This window comes from Heterodontus francisci, chromosome 41 (genome assembly GCF_036365525.1).
Source record: "Heterodontus francisci isolate sHetFra1 chromosome 41, sHetFra1.hap1, whole genome shotgun sequence".
In the NCBI taxonomy this organism is placed as follows: Eukaryota; Metazoa; Chordata; class Chondrichthyes; order Heterodontiformes; family Heterodontidae; genus Heterodontus; species Heterodontus francisci.
The window spans coordinates 26,598,073-26,618,071 of record NC_090411.1 but is presented as its reverse complement, the minus strand read 5'-3'; the positions used below and the strand labels follow the sequence as shown (position 1 = coordinate 26,618,071).

Sequence of the window (19,999 nt, the reverse complement as noted above, 5' to 3'; positions counted from 1 at the left end):
CCAATCTACGCACAACAATCTCCCACAAGCCACAAGGAGGTAAAAGACCAGTTAATCATTTCTTGGTAATGTTGGTTCAGGGATGAAAGTTGCCCAGGACACTGCTCGTCTCTAAATAGTGCCATGGGATCTATACGTTAACCTGAGAAACAAGATGGGGCCTTCAGTTTGACATCTGACCCGAAAGACATCAGCACTCCCTCAGTACTGCACTGGAAGTCTTTTGAAGTTCAAACATGGGCATAGGCCATTCAGCAAACCAGTCCTTGTTAGTCTTCACTCGAGCAAATATATTTATGCTGTTTATTCTCTTCAATCACTTATCAATCCGGTCTCGACATAGTTACTGCTTTAGCTCTGGAGCAGGGTTTGAACCCACAACCTCCTGACTCAGAGGTGAGAGTGCTACCAATTGAATCAGGATAGACACCTATATTCCTTCCATTGTATTTTGCACTTGTCATGGTATTAGATGTTATTGTAGCCCTTGACGACAGGTAGCCTCAAGCATGTCACGTCACGCAGAGTACAGATCAGATGAATAATACTCACTCTGGTCTTCCCTACAACATGCTCCAGCCCCAACCACACAGTGTGCTCCTTACAATACCCGTCTGTATTTTATCCCATCAATCCTCCTCTGCTCCCTGTAGATGAGGTTTCCAATTTAGTGTCAAATTAGAGACAGTTTATATCATTGCATTAAAAACAGAAAATGCCGGAAATACTCAGCAGGTCAGGCAGCAGCTGTGGAGAGAGAAGTTCTGATGAAGGGTCACTGACCTGGAATGTTAACTCTGCTTCTTTCTCCACAGATGCTGCCAGACCTGCTGAGTATTTCCGGCATTTCTTGTTTTTATTACAGATTTCCAGCATCTGCAGTATTTTGCTTTTATTATATCCTTGCATCCCTGATTTCCTTCACCCCACCATTGGTGGCCATGCCTCCAGCTGCCTAAACTCTGGAATTCCCTCCCTTTCCACCTCTCTCCTTCTTTAAGACATACTTTAAAATCTATATCTTTACCCAACTGTCCTAATACCTCCTTAAGTTTCTCGGTGTTAAACTTTGTCTGACAACACTCCTGTGAAACGCCTGGGACAATTTACTATGTTGAAGATGCTATATAAATGCAGGTCATTGTTATTGATACATGTTCGCAAGGAACTGCATTAGAACTGCCCAAATTCCCTTCACATAGAGCCAGCAGGGAGAGAAAGAGTCTTTCTTTTCATTGGTCTGGATAGTACTGGGTGATACTGCTGCACTGGGTTGGCATTGCCACTGGTCCCAGATTGAATCTCCAATTTTAGCCGTGGCTTCCCCGGTGGACAGGGGGTGGATAACACCTGCTGACAGGTGTTCCACTCTTCCTAATACAAAGGAAGATTCAATCAGAGGATACAATTGTTTCAGGCAATTCTTCTTGTTGTGACTTCAAGAGCAGCTCTGGTAAACAGCCAACAGGTCAATAATTCACTCAACTGGTCAATGGTTGGAAGAGGAGGTGGGAGGGAGAGCACAAAGGGAGGCGCCAGGTAAATAGAAGGTAGATAAAGGACCCAAAGCCCAGATTGTAGGATAGCACCAAGCTTGAAAGAATAGGTAAATCAAGCAGTAGTGATTAGAGTGAAGAAGGAATTTTCCTCCACACAAGATCAGGGGGCAGGTTGTTCAACCTTGCCCGTCTAAGAGCGAAGTCCAAAGTACGGAAAGTCCCCATCAGGGAACTCCTCTTTGCTGACGATGCTGCTTTAACATCTCACACGGAAGAGTGCCTGCAGAGTCTCATCGACAGGTTTGCGGCTGCCTGCAATGAATTTGGCCTAACCATCAGCCTCAAGAAAACGAACATCATGGGGCAGGACGTCAGAAATGCTCCATCCATCAATATTGGCGACCATGCTCTGGAAGTGGTTCAAGAGTTCACCTACCTAGGCTCAACTATCACCAGCAACCTGTCTCTAGATGCAGAAATCAACAAGCGCATGGCAAAGGCTTCCACTGCTATGTCCAGACTGGCCAAGAGAGTGTGGGAAAATGGCGCACTGACACAGAACACAAAAGTCCGAGTGTATCAAGCCTGTGTCCTCAGTACCTTGCTCTATGGCAGTGAGGCCTGGACAACGTATGTCAGCCAAGAGCGAAGTCTCAATTCATTCCATTTTCGCTGCCTCCGGAGAATCCTTGGCATCAGGTGGCAGGACCGTATCTCCAACACAGAAGTCCTCGAGGCGGCCAACATCCCCAGCTTATACACACTACTGAGTCAGCGGCGCTTGAGATGGCTTGGCCATGTGAGCCGCATGGAAGATGGCAGGATCCCCAAAGACACATTGTACAGCGAGCTCGCCACTGGTATCAGACCCACCAGCCGTCCATGTCTCCGCTTTAAAGACGTCTGCAAACACGACATGAAGTCCTGTGACATTGATCACAAGTCGTGGGAGTCAGTTGCCAGCGTTCGCCAGAGCTGGCGGGCAGCCATAAAGGCGGGGCTAAAGTGTGGCGAGTCGAAGAGACTTAGCAGTTGGCAGGAAAAAAGACAAAAGCGCAAGGGGAGAGCCAACTGTGTAACAGCCCCGACAAACAAATTTTTCTGCAGCACCTGTGGAAGAGTCTGTCACTCTAGAATTGGCCTTTATAGCCACTCCAGGCGCTGCTCCACAAACCACTGACCACCTCCAGGCGCTTACCCATTGTGTCTCGAGATAAGGAGGCCAAAGAAAGAAGAAGAAGTGATTAGACACCGAGCCTTGGTTTAAGAGCCTGGAGGTCATAAGGGGAACTTGAGGGAGACTGTGCTTTTCGGTTCTGAAGTCTTGAGAAGGAATGAGTTACGGTAGGAGGCGGCCACGAGCTCTTCAATGTCTTCACTCCATCATAAATAGGGTTAACTATGCTTAATTACTTCTGAATAAAAAAGGATGCATCAGTTCCTGGAAATGACTGTGGACGAAATGACAAGGGGCGGGTTTCTGTACTGTGGGTTTTCATATCATCGAACCACTCGTCTTCAATTAACAATTGCTTTTTGGGAGATACAATTCAATAGGACTGTCCTGACCAGAATTTGTTACCAGACTGGGTTATACGTGTGGTCAGTTATGACCATTTCCTGGACGGCACCTTGGATATTCTGACATGTTCAGTAAGTTCTCCTGTTGGCTATTTTATTTCAGCAACTAAGTAAATGCAGGCATAAAGTTTTGAAATGGTGTTAAACTTCAGCTGACAAATATAAAAAGCTGTGACCAGTGGTCCCTTGTAGTCACCGACAGTGACTTCTGAGGCGAAATGTTAATCAATTAACAGTGCCTTTCTGTTCTGAGGCTGTGTTATTCAGTAGAAAGACTGCAAAACTTGAAGATCGAAGGGGAAAGTGTTGCTGACAGAAACATTTCAAACCTGTTTCGCAATGTCATTTAGAAAGCATGCCTGATAGTCTTCTGGTAGTTAGTAAATTCCGTAGTCTCAGCAGTCAACTTTAGACAAATATTAGAGTGGGACTAATGCTCAAAAACCTTACAGATTACAAGATTACAAATACCTGGAGCTGTGCTTGTTTTTAACAGTCAGATTCATTGTTGTCTATTGAAATAAGGGAACCTAACTCCGAATGACTGACATTTAGAACAAGTTACTCCATTCATTAGGGAAAGCTCTGCTAAACCTTGAAAACTGCTTTTCTCTCATCAGTACCAAAGTTAAACATGTCTGTTCATATCATAGAATCGGACAGCGCAGAAGGAGGCCATTCAGCCCATCATACCTGTGCTGGCTCTTTGAAAGAGCTATCCAGTTAGTCCCACTCCTTCCTGCTCTTTCTCCTTAGCCTTGCAATTATTTCCTTTTCAAGTATATATTTAAGTCCCTTTGGAAAGTTACTATTGGATTTGCTTCCACTGCCCTTTCAGTACATAAAACATTCACCTCATCACCCCTCTGGTTCTTTTGCCAATGAACTTAAATCTGTGTTCTCTTCTTACTGCCCTTCTGCTAGTGGAAACAGTTTCTCCCTATCTACTCCATCAAAACCTTTCATAATTTTGAACACTATTAAATCTCTTCTTAACCTTCTCTGCTCAAAGGAGAACAACTCCAGCTTCTGCAGTATCTCCGCATAACTGAAGTTGCTCATTCCCGGTATCATTCTAGTAACTCTCCATTGCTCCCTCTCCAAGGTCCTTTCAGATGAGATGTTAAACCGAGGCCCCGTCTGCCCTCTCAGGTGGACATAAAAGATCCCATGGCACTACTCAAAGAAGATTTCCTTGGCAACCTTTCTCCCTCAACCAGCCTCACTGTCTATGTAACCTCCTCCTACCCTACAACCTTCCGAGATCTCAGCGCTCCTCCAATTCTAGCCTCTTGTGCATCTCTCATTTCTTTCATCCCACAATTGGCAGGCATGCCTTCAGCTATCAAGGTCCTTACAGCACTCTGCATCTACCTACACCCTAGGGACTGCAGCAGTTCAAGAAGGCAGCTCACCATCACCTTCTCAAGGGCAATTAAGGATGGGCAATAAATGCTGGCCTGGCCAGTGATGCCCACATCACACAAACGAAGAAAAAAAACTCTGGAATTCTCTCCCTAATCCTCTCTACCTCTGCTCCTTTAAGACGCTGCTTAAAACCTAAGCCTTTGACCAAGCTGTTGGTCACCGGTCTTAATATCTCCTTACGTGGCTCAGTGTCAAGTTTTTGTCTGATTATTGGTTCTGTGCTGCTCCTTGGGACTTTTTGACCAGGATTTTATTCTGGTGACTGAGTTCTTGATGTCCAGAAAAAGTGACGCTGAGATCCCCCACATTGCCTCTTCTCCGGAAGGCCCGCCAAATCTAGTGCCAATCGGGCACTTAGGTGGACAGTAGTGGACCTTCCATAGGATTGAGGCCCCTGTCGCCGGAAGACTTGCATTTGTATAGCGCCTTTTATAACCACTGGCTGTCTCAAAGCACTTTACAGCCAATGAAGTACTTTTGAAGTGTAGTCACTGCTGTCATGTCGGAAAGGGATCACTGGGCACACTTATTTTAATAAGTGGCTTTACTTGTAAACCCAACATTGTTGAGTTTAATACCCTTAATGTTCGAGCCAATGCTGCTTTTGCAGACAGCAACAACAACTTACAATTATATCACACCTTTAATGTAATAAAATAACGCTTCACAGGCGCATTAGAAAACAAAATATGACACTGAGCCCCAAAAGGAGATATTGGGTCAGATGAGCAAAAGCTAGGTCAAAGAGCTGGTTTTAAGGAGTGTCTTAAAGGAGGAAAGCGAGGTGGCGAGGCGGAGAGGTGTAGGGAGGGAATTCTGAAGCCTGGGGCCCAGGCAACTGAAAGCACGGCCACCGATGGTGGAGCAATTAAAATCAGGAATACACAAGAGGCCAGAATTAGAGGAGAACAGATATCTTGGAGGGTTGTGGGGCTGGAGGAGATTACAGCGATAGGGAGGGGCGAGAGATTTGAAAAGAAGGATGAGAATTTTAAAATCAAGATGTTGGTTGACCGGGAGTCAATGTAGGTCAGTGAGCACAGGAGTGATAGGGGAACGGGACTTGTTGTGAGTTAAGACATGGGCAGCAGAGTATTGGATAACCTCAAGTTTACAGAAAGTAGAATGTGAGAGACCAGCCAGGAGTGCGTTGGAATTGTCAAGTCTAGAGGTAACGAAGGCGTGAATGAGGGTTTCGGCAACAGATGAGCTGAGACAGGATCGAAATCGACCAATGATACGGAGGTGAAAATAGGCGCTCTTAGTGATGGTATGTGAGATCGGAAGCTCATCTCAGGGTCAAATATGACATCAAGGTTCCAAACAGACAGGCTTAATCTCAGGAGAGGAATGGAGTCGGTAACTAGGGAACGGAGTTTGGAGCAGGGACTGAAGGCAATGGCTTCAGTCTTTCAAATATTTAACTGGAGGAAACTTCTGCTCATCCAGTGCTGGATGTTGGATAAGCAGTCTAATAACTTAGCAACAGTGGAGAAGTCAAGAGAAGTGGCGGTCAGGTAGAGTTGAGTGTCATCAGCATACCTGTGAAAACTAACACTGTGTTTTTGGATGATGTCACTGAGGGGCAGCATGTAGACGAGACACTCATCCTGTATCTGCAACTGTGTAAAGTTAGTAATTAAAGAAAGACTCCCTGTGGATAAAATCTAACTGTACTGCCTTGCTTCTGTCTCTCAGAACTCTCAGGCCTAACCCCACAGGAAGAAGAGGAGATCCAGAGAGTCCGTCTGCATAAAGAAGAACTGCAGAACGACATTCAGGTAGCATGGACACTTTGCAGAGTGTAAATATTCCTACTGGGGAACCATACTGTAATACATATTACATGCCATTGGCTGATAAGATTTTACACATTAAACCATTATCAACTTCCTTTAGTTTCCTGCTTGGAGTTCGGAATATTTCCATTGGAGTGTTGGTTGTGTTTGGATAATTGTCTTTGAAGTGTTAAGTTCGCAGTGACAAGAACATAGCTTAATGCACACAGTTAAACTGGAGCCCCTGATGCAATGATTGAATCCTTACTGATGTTAATTCAGTTCCGTCACACCAGTCAGCAGGGTAACTCCTCCCAGCCAATCCCCCAGTGATATCATTAGCGCCTTCAAACTCCCCCTACGTTGGGTATGTAATAACAAGAACTTACATTTCACATTTAACATAATAAAACATCCCAAGGTGCTTCACGGGGGCGTTATAAAACAAAATATGACACCGAGCCACAAAAGGAGATATTAGGTCAGGTGACCAAAAGCTTGGTCAAAGAGATAGGTTTTAAGGCGTGTCTTAAAGGAGGAAAGAGAGGTGGGGAGGTGTCAAGAGGATATTCCAGAGCTTGGGGCCTAGGCAATTGAGGTGCGGTCACCAATGGTGGAGCGATTAAAATCAGGGATGCACAAGAGGCCAGAATTAGAGGAGTGCAGATATCTTGGAGAGTTGTGGGGCTGGAGGACGTTATAGAGATAGGGAGGGGCGAGGCCACGGAGGGATTTGAAAGCAAGGATGAGAATTTTAATATCAAGACGTTGCTTGACCGGGAGCCAGTGTAGGTCAGCGATAGAGGAACGAGACAAGCAATGCAATCATGTTGCTAAGATAAATAGTTATTCACCTTTTTATTGCAGCATCTATACACTGTGTCCCTCAGAGAAGGTTCTGGACTTCAAATAACTGATGGAGATTGCTGGCAATAATATTGTTCTCTTTCTGGATGGCCATTGGCTAGACAGCTGTTGGCATCCATCTGAAAGAAAAGTGTTGACCAAATCATTGCAGACAGATATGTGGAGAGAGAATACTTGGCTGTCCCGATCAATTCTGAAAAATGAGCCCAAATATTCTTGACAATTTGCTTCCATATACCAGATTTTCTAGCTCTTTATGCTGCCTAGTTGCTTTCTTTGCCTGAGGAGATGGAGATTGCTAAGCCTATAGAATAGGGATTGGTGTTGTACAAAATCTATGGGTGACCATTGATAAAATATATTATAGCACTGGAGTGCTGACTTGGGTTGCATTAGAGTGTTAAAGTGGAAGTTTGGTGACTGAGGATAATTAAGGGTTAATTTTATCTTAAGTCTAGTCTGTCTTTTATTTAGCAGATTAACTTAACAGTTGCTGTTTGGGTTGGAGAAGGTGAGTTTTAGACCAGCTTTAAACAGAGTTCACTCAGGCTCTGCTTGCAACTGCACCTTGTTAATTAGAGTATTGGCTTAAACCAGTTTTCAGGGGCTAGAGTCAGCCAGTATAGAAGTGTATAAGATTATGAGGGGCATGGACAGGGTGGATAGGGAGCAGCTGTTCCCCTTAGTTGAAGGGTCAGTTACGAGGGGTCACAAGTTTAAAGGTGAGGGGCGGGAGGTTTAAGGGGGATTTGAGGAAGAACTTTTTTACCCAGAGGGTGGTGACGGTCTGGAATGCCCTGCCTGGGAGGGTGGTAGAGGCGGGTTGCCTCACATCCTTTAAAAAGTACCTGGATGAGCACTTGGCACGTCATAACATTCAAGGCTATGGGCCAAGTGCTGGCAAATGGGATTAGGTAGACAGGTCAGGTGTTTTAACGCATCGGTGCAGACTTGATGGGCCTCTTCTGCACTGTATTATTCTGTGGCGGCACAGTGGAGCAGTGGCTAGCACCGCAGCCTCACAGCTCCAGCGACCTGGGCTCAGTTCTGGGCACTGCCTGTGCGGAGTTTGCAAGTTCTCCCTGTGACCATGTGGGTTTTCGCCGGGTGCTCTGGTTTCCTCCCACAGCCAAAAAGACTTGCAGGTGATAGGTAAATTGGCCATTGTAAAATTGCCCCTAGTGTAGGTAGGTGGTAGGGAATATGGGATTACTGTAGGGTTAGTATAAATGGGTGGTTGTTGGTAGGCACAGACTCGGTGGGCCGAAGGGCCTGTTTCAGTGCTGTATCTGTAAATAAAATAAATAAATCAGTCTGTCATGTTCATGCTAGCTCTCTGCAACAGCAAATTGCTAGTCTCAGCCCTCTCCCTATAGCCCTGCAATATTTTCTGTTCAGGTGTTTATCCAATTCCCTTTTGAAAGCCCCGATTAAATCTGTCTCCACCACACTCTCAGGCAGTGCTTTCCAGATTCTAACCATTCGCTGCGTTATAAAGCGTTTCCTCATGTCACTATTGGTTCTTTTGCCATTCACCATAAATCGGTGTGCTTTGATTCTTGACCCGTCTGCCAATGGGAACAGTTTCTCCCTTTCTACTCTGTCTTGACCCCTCATGACCTTGAACGCCTCTATCAAATCTCCTCTCAACCTTCTTTTCTTGAAGGAGAACAGCCCCAGCTTCTCCAATCTCTCCACATAACTGAAGTACCACATCCCTGGATCCATTCACGTGAATCTTTTCTGTACCCTCTTTAAAGCCTTCATACCCTTCCTAAAGTGTGGTGCCCAGAATTGGACACAATACTTCTGTTGATTACTCCCCACTTGTCTGTTACGTGACTGTTAATTTTGTTTATTTGAGCAGAGAAAAGCCATCATTACAATCCCAAATCTTGGTATTCTATGTGTTAAAGATGACACACAACAGGGTATCTCACGATCAAGTCTATGCAGTGGCTAGGTCCCTGTTTATCTTGATCGGCATCTAATCATGCTATAGGTTGTAGTGTCATCAATAAAGAAAAATAACCTTTGATAACAAGCACCAGGTCATAGATGAAGGGATAGAAATAGACCAGGTGCATTTTGCCAAGCGGTCGCTGTGTAGGTGTTACACTAAGAAGCCTTGTACCCATTAATTGAGATGGCACCTTCTAAGGGAGTTGTGTGTCCAGTCCAAATCAAAGGGCAGGTTGGTTTTGGGACTATCAAGAGCTCTAGTGGCTTGCTAACATCAAGAGACTCAATCCATTCCTAGATCATGAGGTTGGGAGTGCAACTTGTCAATCCTCTGCAAGAGGAGGGTGGAACAGTTTTGCAAGGATTATAAACCCTTAAGTCAAAACTCTGCATTTATATCAATGATAGAGACTTGCAGCAGCTGTATGGCAATGTTCTACATCTGTCTGTATGGTACATTAATGGAAGTCCATGTACACCACATCAACTGCAGTACCCTCATCAGCTTTCTCTATTACCTCATCAAAAGACTGAATCAAGTTAGTTGAACACGATTTGCCTTTAACAAATCCACTGTAATCACCTTGTTTAAAAGATATTTATTGCCAAGTTCGTCTCACCTACTGAAGCTCGATCGCCCTTCGACTCACCTGAGAAAATGTCACCACTTCTTGGGCTACACGATACGTCAGAGTGAAAATAGGAAGGCTGTTAGGAACAGGAGTAGAATATTCAGCCCCTGGATCCATTCTGCCATTCAATTAGATCATGGCTGATCTGAACCTCAACTCCATTTGAAGCCTTAACTGCATATCCTTTCATACTGTTACTTAATGAAAATAGCCCTTACGGTATATTTAGAGAAGGAAAAATATTCCTTCTAAATTTAATCCTGGCTGTTTTTCCTGCCAGGGTCATAGAGAATCATAGAGTCATTTGCGGCACAGAAGGAGGCCATTCGCCCCATCAAGTCTATGCCAGCTCTCTGTAGAGCAATCCAGTCAGTCCCATTCCCTCACTCTATTCCTGGAAGTTTATTTCCTTCAAGTGCCCATCCAATTTGGTTTTGAAATTATTGATTGTCCCCACTTCCTCAACCCTCGTAAGCAGAGAGTTCCAGGTTTCTGTCCTAACTGCGGACTATCTTTTGCAGAGGTTGAAGATGGAAATTGCAGAAGTTATCGCTGAGCTTGAGACCTTCAACTCCACAGAGGAGAGGTGAGTAGTGGACAATTAATGGCTGTACCCAGATCATCTAGTATTCCAGCCCATCATAAGCAATTGTACAGGAGCCCCTAATGCTACATCGTGATACAGTGACCCCATGTTGGAGCAAGTGTAAACTTAGGACAATGTGAATTGCTGGATGGAAAAATTAACCAGGGTCCACCAAGTTCACTTTCTCCCACCCTGATAAACTCATAGAAAGTTTAAGGCACAGAAAGAGGCCATTTGGCCCATCGTGTCTGTGCTGGCCAAAAAATGATCCACCTATTCTAATCCCACCTTCCAGCATTTGGTCCGTAGCCCTGCAGATTACGGCACTTGAGGTGCATATCCAGACTCCTTTTGAATGAGTTGAGGGTCTCTGCCTCAACTACCCTTTCAGGCAGTGAGTTCCAGACCATCACCACCCTCTGGGTGAAAAAGCTTTTCCTCATCTCCCCTCTATTTTTTCTACCAATCGCTTTAAATCTATGCCCCTTCGTCATTGACCTCTACACTAAGGTGAATAGATCCTTCACCTCCACTCTATCCAGGCCCCTCAAAATTTTGTACATTTCAATCAGATCTCCCCTCAGCCTTCTCTGTTTCAAGGAGAACAACCCCAGCCTATCCAATCTTTCCTCATAGCTGCATTTCTCCAGTCCTGGCAACATCCTTGTAAATCTCCTCTGTATCCTCTCTAGTGCAATTACATCCTTCCTGTAATGAGGTGACCAGAACTGCACACAGTACTCAAGTTGTGGCCTAACCAATGAGTTATACAGTTCCAGTATAACCTCCCTGCTCTTGTATTCTAAACCTCGGCTAATAAAGGAAAGGATTTCATATGCCTTCTTAACCACCTTATCGACCTGTCCTACAACCTTCAGGGATCTGTGGACATTCACTCCAAGGGCCCTTACTTCCTCTGCACTTCTCAGTATTTTCCCATTAATCGTGAATTCCTTTGCTTTGTTTGACCTCCCCAAATGCATCATCTCACACTTCTCCGGGTTGAATTCCATTTGCCACTTTTCTGCCCAACTGACCAGACCATCAATATCTTCCTGCAGCCTACAGCTATCCTCCTCGCTATCTACCACACGGCCAATCTTTGTGTCGTCCACAAACTTCTTGATCATGCCCCCTACATTTACGTCCAAATCGTTAATATACGCCACAAAAAGCAGGGGACCCAGTACTGAGCCCTGCGGAACGTCACTGGAAACAGCCCTCCAGTCACTAAAACAGCCGTCAACAATTACCCTTCGTTTCCTGCCACTGAGCCAAATATATCCACCTTGCTGCATTTCCCTGGATCCCATGGGATTTTATTTTTTTAATCAGTCTGTCCTGTGTGACCTTGTCAAAAGCCTTGCTAAAATCCATGTAGACCACATCAACTGCACTACCCTCATCTATCTTCCTTGTTACTTCTTCAAAAAATTCAATCAAGTTGGTCAAACAAGATCTTCCCTTAACAAATCCAGGCTGACTATCCTTGATTAACCTGCCTTTCTAAGTGACAGTTTATCCTGTCTCTCAGAATAGATTCCAATAATTTGCCCACTGCTGAGGTTTGACTGGCCTGTAATTATTCGGTCTATCCTTCGTTCCCTTTTTAAACAGAGGTACAACGTTAGCAATTCTCCAATCCTCCGGCACCACACCTGTATCCAGTGAGGACTGGAAAATGATGGTCAGACCCTCTGCTATTTGCTCTCTTGCTTCTTTTAACAGCCTAGGATACATTTCATCTGGCCCTGGTGACTTATCAACTTTCAAGGATGCTAATCCCATTAATACTTCCTCTCTCCCTATGTTTATCACATCCAATACTTCACATTCTTCCTCTGCATTGTCCCCCTCTTTTGTGAAGACAGGCGCAAAGTATTCATTAAGAACCATACCAATATCTTCTGCTCCTACACACAGGTTACCTTTTTGGTCTTTAATGGGCCCTGCTCTCTCCTTAGTTATCCTCTTCCTCTTAATGTATTGATAAAACATCTTTGGGTTCACCTTGATTTTGCTTGCCAATACTCTTTCATGCCCTCTCTTTTCTTTCCTAATTTCCTTTTTGATCTCGCCCCTCCACTTGCTATACTCCTCTCGGCTTTCTGTACTATTGAGTTCTCGGTGTCGGACATAAGCTTTCCTTTTCTGCCTTATCTTACCCTGTAGGCTCCTTGACATCCACAGGGTTCTAGATTTGGCCGCCTCACCTTTTCTGTTTGTGGGAACATGTTTACCCTGAACCCCTTGAATCTCCCCTTTGAATGTCTCACACTGTTCCGAAACTGATTTACCTTCAAGTAACTGTTTCCATTCCACTTTTGCTAAATCACTCCTCAGTTTAGTAAAATTGGCCTTGTCCCAATTGAGAACTCTAACTCCTGTTCTATCTCTGTCCTTTTCCATAATTATGTTAAAACTGACTGAATTATAATCACTACCACCTGATAGTCACATGATTTTTTTTATTCGTTTCCTGGGATGTGGGCATCGCTGGCAATGCCAGCATTTGTTGCCCATCCTTTATTGCCTTTGAGAAGGTGCAGGTGAGCTACCTTGTTGAACTGCTGCAGTCCGTGTGTTGTGGGTACACCCAAAGTGCTGTTTGGGAGGGAGTTCCAGGATTTTGATCCAGCGACAGTGAAGGAACGGCGATATAGTTCCAAGTGGTGGTATTCCCATGCGTCTGCTGCCCTTGTCCTTCTAGATGGAAGAGGTCGTGGGTTCGGGATGTGTTTTTGAAGGAGCCTTGGTGAGTTGCTGCAGTGAATCTTGTAGATGGTACACACTGCTGTCACTGTGCGACAGTGGTAGAGGAAGCGAATGTTTAAGCTGGTGGATAGGGTGGCAATCAAATGGGTTGCTTTGTCCTGGATAGTGTTGAGCTTTCTCAGTGTTGTTGGAGCTGCACTCATCCAGGCAAATGGGAAGTATTCCAGCACACTTCTGACTTGTGTCTTGTAGATGGTGGACAAACTTTGGGAAGTCAGGAGGTGGGTTACTCGCTGCAGAATACCCAGCCTCTGAGCTGCTCTTGTAGCCACAGTATTTACATAGCTACTCCAGCTCAGTTTCTGGTCAATGGTAACCCCCCGGATGTTGATAGTGGGCTAGAACAATAATAGGGTTGTTGACTAATCGCAGCAATTAATCTCTATCAATTAGTCTACAATAAGATGTGGGACCATAGTTAGAGATAATTGTCGATCTGAAAGTTTGATTGCTGTTTCCTTTGAATTTAGCAACCTGCTATTTAAATCTGCCTAGGCCAGTTCTGTAACCTTTAATTTAAGCATCATCGAACAGCAAGAAACACACCACTTCAGATGCACGCACGTGTAGAGATAAGTCACTTGATGCGGAGATAAGGCACCCCAGACTGTTAAAGGAAGTCAGAGAGGATGGTATGACAGACAATCCACAAATCAAAATCGTGGACTGGAAGGAGCCCAAGAAATGTCTGTTCAAATATGGAGAGTAGAGAATCTCAGCAACAAGCGACCAATTAATCTATATAATTGTGGGCAAATTCCTCAAACCTGTATTTTAAGGCCGAGTTAGTGAACATTTGGTTGGAATGTGGAACCTGTGTGGATTAGCTGAGGTGAATCGCAAAAATGCATTTAAAGGGGAGCTAGATAAATGCATGAGAGAGAAAGGAATAGAATATATTTATAGGGTGAGCTGCTGGGCCAAATGGCCTGTTTCGATTTTATTAATTCTATGTAAGTCTAGATTAAGAGTTACACATGAGATGAGGAAAAGCCCCAGTGGTGAAGAGCTTTGGGAACCATCGGTTCAAAGTCACCTGTTCCTCTAAAATATGCTACACTCACCTCATGTCATGTCTCAAATTACTTATTAACTGGATCGCGATACGTTATCTTCTACCTCTTGTGTACATGGACATTTTAGGACCAGACGTAACGGTGAAGCATGCGTGAACAACACACACACGCAGTGCTCGTATTAGACCTCATTCTAAATGGAACGAGTTTCACTGTTGCATACGGGGACATCACTCACAAATAACGCAGTGACTTTTAAACCATCCGTTGTCCTTTTGACGTGATGAATACCTCTGTTCCAAAGATAACTTCTCCCAGATTTACAAATAAAGTTTCAGAATCTATACTGTCATGAAAGTTTTTCCCCCCCCTTTGTTTAAAAACTAAGGGGTCTGTGTGCCTTTAAGACTGCGAGAAGTTTTTGTATTCTCTGGGAACAGTGTGTGCGAGCTGCAAGCCTGTTCCTAAGCAACAGCAAGAGAGATGCGGTCATATGCCGTTTTGTATCAATTTGACTGTGTGTAAAGACTGGCTAGAATTGGTTTGATCTGGCAGACCAGCAAAGGGTGCTCTCACTGAAGGAAGGATTTGTCTCTTCAGCAGAAAATCTACATTGGCCTGCAGGCTGTGTTTCACCTAAAGAAAAACAAAACCCTGAAAAGGAATCTTTGCATTGTTGGAGGTAGCAAATTCCTTTTTATTTCCAGTCTCTGAAAAGTCTCTGCCTCAGGAGTGACTTTCTGTTCGCTTTTGTGTTTCTGGAAGTTCTGGAAACTCAGTAAAGTTTCTACTGTTAGACTGCTAATTCAAAATCCAAATCGACCTGTTGCTATACTCCTTGTTGAAAGATCTGTGCTGCAGCCGAAGTGCCATGAATGCCTATCCATTACAAACTGTTCATCAAACAGGGTTTAATTTTAAACACACTGTCTTTTGAGCTTCCCCTTGGTGAATCCTTGTTCACTGCTTTCCAATTATAAGGCAAAGAAATGAGCACAAACAGGCCTTCTTAGGTTTAAAGAAGAAAAGTGACATTTATTAAAACTTAAACGCTAATTCAATTAACGCCTACAGATACACACTGCACCCCACACGAGCATGCATACGCGATACACACATGCAAATAGGGACAGAAAAGAACAGAAGCAAAAATAAAGTAGAGAGGTTTGAGGCAATATCAGAAAATTTTTTGTTACTGTGCTTCAGGCCCACTTTAGTCCTTTTGTACATAGTTCTTGCTTGTAGGTAACTCTTGCTTTTCACTGGGGCCCAGTATTCTTCTTAAACCTTGTTCACAGTAGGAGACTTTTCTCTCTTGGGGTTCCTGTGTCTTCAATGGATTCCAAAGCTGGTGAGAAAGAGATGAGCAGAAAGGAGAGCGGTCTTTTCAGTCCAGGAACATACAGCTTTCTGAGTTCAAATCCTCTGTGGCAAGTTCAAATTAAAAAAACTCCAACAGCCAATTAGTCATGTGACTAAACTGGTCTGACCACGTCTGTTTGTGTATTCGGCCATCTTAGCAGTTAATCAGGAACACTAGTCTCTCCACCTTCAACATCTGGCAATCAAAAGTCCATTGTGGATTAAATTGGAGCAGGGAGTGGCCCCTTAGTCCTTTCCAAGTACTGTCTGTTACTTCTTTTCTTTGGCCTCCTTATCTCGAGAGACAATGGGTAAGCGCCTGGAGGTGGTCAGTGGTGTGTGGAGCAGTGCCTGGAGTGGCTATAAAGGCCAATTCTAGAGTGACAGACTCTTCCACAGGTGCTGCAGAAAAATTTGTTTGTCGGGGCTGTTACACAGTTGGCTCTCCCCTTGCGCTTCTGTCTTTTTTCCTGCCAACTGCTAAGTCTCTTCGACTCGCCACACTTTAGCCCCGCCTTTATGGCTGCCCGCTAGCTCTGGCGAATGCTGGCAACTGACTCCCACGACTTGTGATCAATGTCACAGGACTTCATGTCACATTTGCAGACGTCTTTAAAGCGAAGACATGGACGGCTGGTGGGTCTGATACCAGTGGTGAGCTCGCTGTACAATGTGTCTTTGGGGATCCTGCCATCTTCCATGCGGCTCACATGGCCAAGCCATCTCAAGCGCCGCTGACTCAGTAGTGTGTATAAGCTGGGGATGTTGGCCACCTCAAGGACTTCTGTGTTGGAGATACGGTCCTGCCACCTGATGCCAAGTATTCTCCGGAGGCAGCGAAGATGGAATGAATTGAGACTTCGCTCTTGGCTGACATACGTTGTCCAGGCCTCGCTGCCATAGAGCAAGGTACTGAGGACACAGCCTTGATACACTCGGACGTTTGTGTTCCGTGTCTGTTACTATGCAAGTGTATTTCCAGTCAAAGGTCTAGTGGGTTTGTTTTTAAAACAAGTACTTTCTTTACTCCAGTAACAATTTAAAAATTAATGTTCATGTGGCAAAATTAATGTCTCATTCTTGGCAGGTAGCCTGCATGACAAGACATAGATTTATCTCAGTATTGTTTAAGATTTAGTTTATTAATAAATAGCTAATTTGTTGTTGTTTAAAGATACCTGCTTTTGGTGCATTTTATTCTGGGCTTAATAAAGTGTTTAATTTGACTAATTTCCAGTAGGTGGGAAACTTTAATGATATGCTGTGACCTGTGGAGCAATGGGACTGAATTGACAGTGCATGACTCCCGTCTCGGTCATAACAATACCGATAGTTTCCTAATCGTAATCATTCATCTTTAAATCGATAGTTTGCTGGAATTGGGGGTGGGGTGTGGGTGGGAGAATCACCTGAACTTCTGCATACTCAGTAAATCTCTCGTCGTTAACAGCAGACCTATCTATTAGTTTGCATCCATTCGCACAGTTGTAGGCTTCAATGTGATAGACAAAGAGTTTAGTGTGCTTTGAAATTGAGATAATTCCCTCCTCCGCTCAGTTAATTGTTTAGTTGTCACTTAGATGGCTATCCACTTTCGAGAAGTGTGAACTCTCAGTAGCTGATGCCCTAAGCTCTGGAATCCTCTCCCTAAACTTACCTCTCTCCTCCTTCAAGATGCTCCTTAAAACCTACCTCTCCTGCGCTAATATTTCCTCATGTGCATCAGTGTCATATTTAATTTGCTCAAGCTTCTGTGAAGTAACTGGGGACATTTTATGAAAGTAAAAGCGCTATATCAGTGCAAGTTGTTATTGACCCATCCCTCTCTCTGGTCAAATTAATCCCCACAACTACATGCACCTAAAGTAGTGTGTTTCCCAATGTTCAATGCTGCTTACATTTAATGTTACAAATCTGGCTAAGGCAGATTTAAATAATGTCTGTTAAATTGAAGAGAAACAGCAATCAAACACAAAATTGAACAACTCCCATAGGTGTTTCTATTTAGGTTGAAAGGCTTAGGCATCAGGCACAGACAAACCCATTAAATCTGTCGCTATTGTATTTGGTTAAGGTTGGATGGATTTTGGTTGTGGTTGGGAGGGTGGTGAGGTGAGGTGGAGTCACCTGATGTTGTAAAAATTAGACCTGAGCTATTTGAACTTCTAGGCCTCATTAACATGCTACCAGTTCCGGATGGGAATTGGGCAGGAAGCAGCTGTGTTCCTCTGGTAAATTGGGAGGCCCATGGCCACCCTCTGGCACTCACGGAAGTGCGTGTGAAGTGGTTCTGGGAGAGTATTGTGGGAAGGAAGTGGGGTATCCGGGCTGGGAGGGGCCAGGTATGTAAACATTCTTTGTGGTACCAGAGGGGCAGGAGCAAAAAACAGGTTGCCTGTTTCGGCCTCTTTACCTTCCCTGCCAATCCTGACCGCCCACCATTACCATCACTGACTCCCCCACCATCAACATCCTGGGGGTTACCACTGACCAGAAATTGAGCTGGACCAGCCACACAAATACCGTGGCTACAAGAGCAGCTCAGAGGCTGAGAATTCTGTGGCAAGTAACTCACCTCCTGCCTCCCCAATACCTGTCCACCATCTACAAGGCACAATCGTGGGATGGAATATTCTCCACTTGACTGGATAGGTGTAGCTCCAACAACACTCAGGAAGTGCGACACCATTTGGGACAAAGCAGCCCACTTAATGGGCACCCCATTCACCACCTTCAATATTCACTCCCTCCACCACCAGCGCACAGTGGCAGCAGTGTGTACCATCTACATGATGCACTGCAGCAACTCACCAAGACTTTTTTGACAGCACCTTCCAAACCTGTGACCTCCACTACCTAGAAGACAAGGGCAGCAGATGCATGGGAACACCAGCACCTGCATGCTCCCCTCCAAGACACACACCATCCTGACTTGGAACTATATCGCCGTTCCTTCACTGTCGCTGGGTCAAAATCCTGGAACTCCCTTCCTAACAGCACTGTGGGTGTACCTACCTCACACGGACCGCAACGGTTCAAGAAGGCAGCTCACCACCACCTTCTCAAGGGCAATTAGGGATGGGCAATAAATGCTGGCCTGGCCAGCAACACTCACATCCCATGAAGGAATTAAACAAAACCCCAGTTGGACAGCCACATAACCTTCCCCGCTCGGGCCTGAGTTAAAATTGAAGCCGGAGCCTAATGGTGTCAATGGGTCCCTACCTGCATATTTAAAGAAGGACCCCTGGCAGTATTGGGAGGATGGCTTAGTTACTGGTCCAGAAGCCTGTGTAAAATTCATGCTGAGTGGGAACTGGGTGGGTAAACAAGCCGGGTGATTTTACTTGCCAGATTCCATTGAGTGAAAAGGGTCAAAATCGTCCTTGCAACCTTTTCGAGCGAAACTGATTTTCAACCCCTTAGATATAGGAGAATTAGAAAAGTTAATTGCAAAAAATCTTCTGCACTGTTATCTGTTTTGAAATGCACAAAGTAACAAAATAGCACGCTTAATGTTCGATAATATTTTTGTTCCAAATCGTTTCCTTGAAAAGAGTTAAAAGCTGAATGTTTCTCCTTATTAAATTTGCCCTCTCTTTTCATTTAGCGCAAAGGCTGAGAAGAACAAACTGATGTCAATGGGAAAAAAGAAGTTCAACATGGATCCCAAAAAGGTACCAATTATTTCCTCTTTGTCCATCTTCCATGTCCCATCTCTTTTTGGCAAGAGTTATTTCCTTAATCATTCTCTTCATCTGCCGACCTATACATTTGCTGTTCTCTCAATTCATGTTGCATTGTCTACTTCTACTTCTAAAGCTGTCAATGTTCAGGGAATATATTGTCAATGATTAGAATTCTCCTTTTTATTTTACTTCCATCGCATTCTAGAATCATAGCACAAAAGGAGGCCATTGGCTCTTTTGAAGACTAATTCAGTTAGTCCCACTCCCTTGCTCTTTCCCTGTATCCTTGCAATTCTTTTCTCCTTGGCTACAATCCTGAAAGAACAGACTTTTTCCCCTTGTAACATTTATCCAATTCCCTTCCATGATTAAACATAGACTAGGTTGCTACTGCCTGCTCTCTTTTTTCTATAAGGAAGCCCAGAGCCTTCAGCTTGAACTACCTCTAGTGTTAGTGCTAAGGCTGAGATTGGTGGAAATCACACATCCAAGCACACCACTGAGTATCCGGTGGCATTTATTTCTTTTGCAGTGTCTCAGGAAAGTAATATTTGACTACAATCCTGAAAGAACAGACGTTTTCCAACGCTGAGTTCCTGCATCAACATGATTTGCTTTTTCCCCTTGTAACATTATTCCTTTTAGACATTTATACAGTGGAACTAAGGTGTCTCGTAACAAAATTCAGGTAAAAGGAATAATATTAATCAAGTGGAGATGTTGTGCTTAAAAACGGCAACACACTAAGTGCTGGGTGATTGGCTTACATCTGCCTGCATCTCCATGCACCCACATGAATGCTGAGTCCTCAATCTCAACCATCC

General features: G+C 44.4%; 1 protein-coding gene across 3 annotated transcripts in view; it reads left to right on the top strand.

Annotated features, from left to right (window-relative positions):
• Positions 1-19,999, top strand: part of LOC137353382 (cytohesin-2-like) — a 79,675-nt gene that overhangs the window by 33,527 nt on the left and 26,149 nt on the right. The window contains exons 1-4 of one of the 3 annotated variants that reach the window (XM_068019592.1): positions 2,991-3,152; positions 6,207-6,289; positions 10,269-10,333; positions 19,097-19,163. In XM_068019592.1, the coding sequence (XP_067875693.1) occupies positions 3,146-3,152; positions 6,207-6,289; positions 10,269-10,333; positions 19,097-19,163 (222 nt within the window). In that variant the 5' untranslated portion in view covers positions 2,991-3,145. Of the gene's footprint in view, positions 1-2,990; positions 3,153-6,205; positions 6,290-10,268; positions 10,334-19,096; positions 19,164-19,999 lie in introns of those variants that run through there. The other 2 variants (XM_068019591.1, XM_068019593.1) reach the window with 2 other exon arrangements.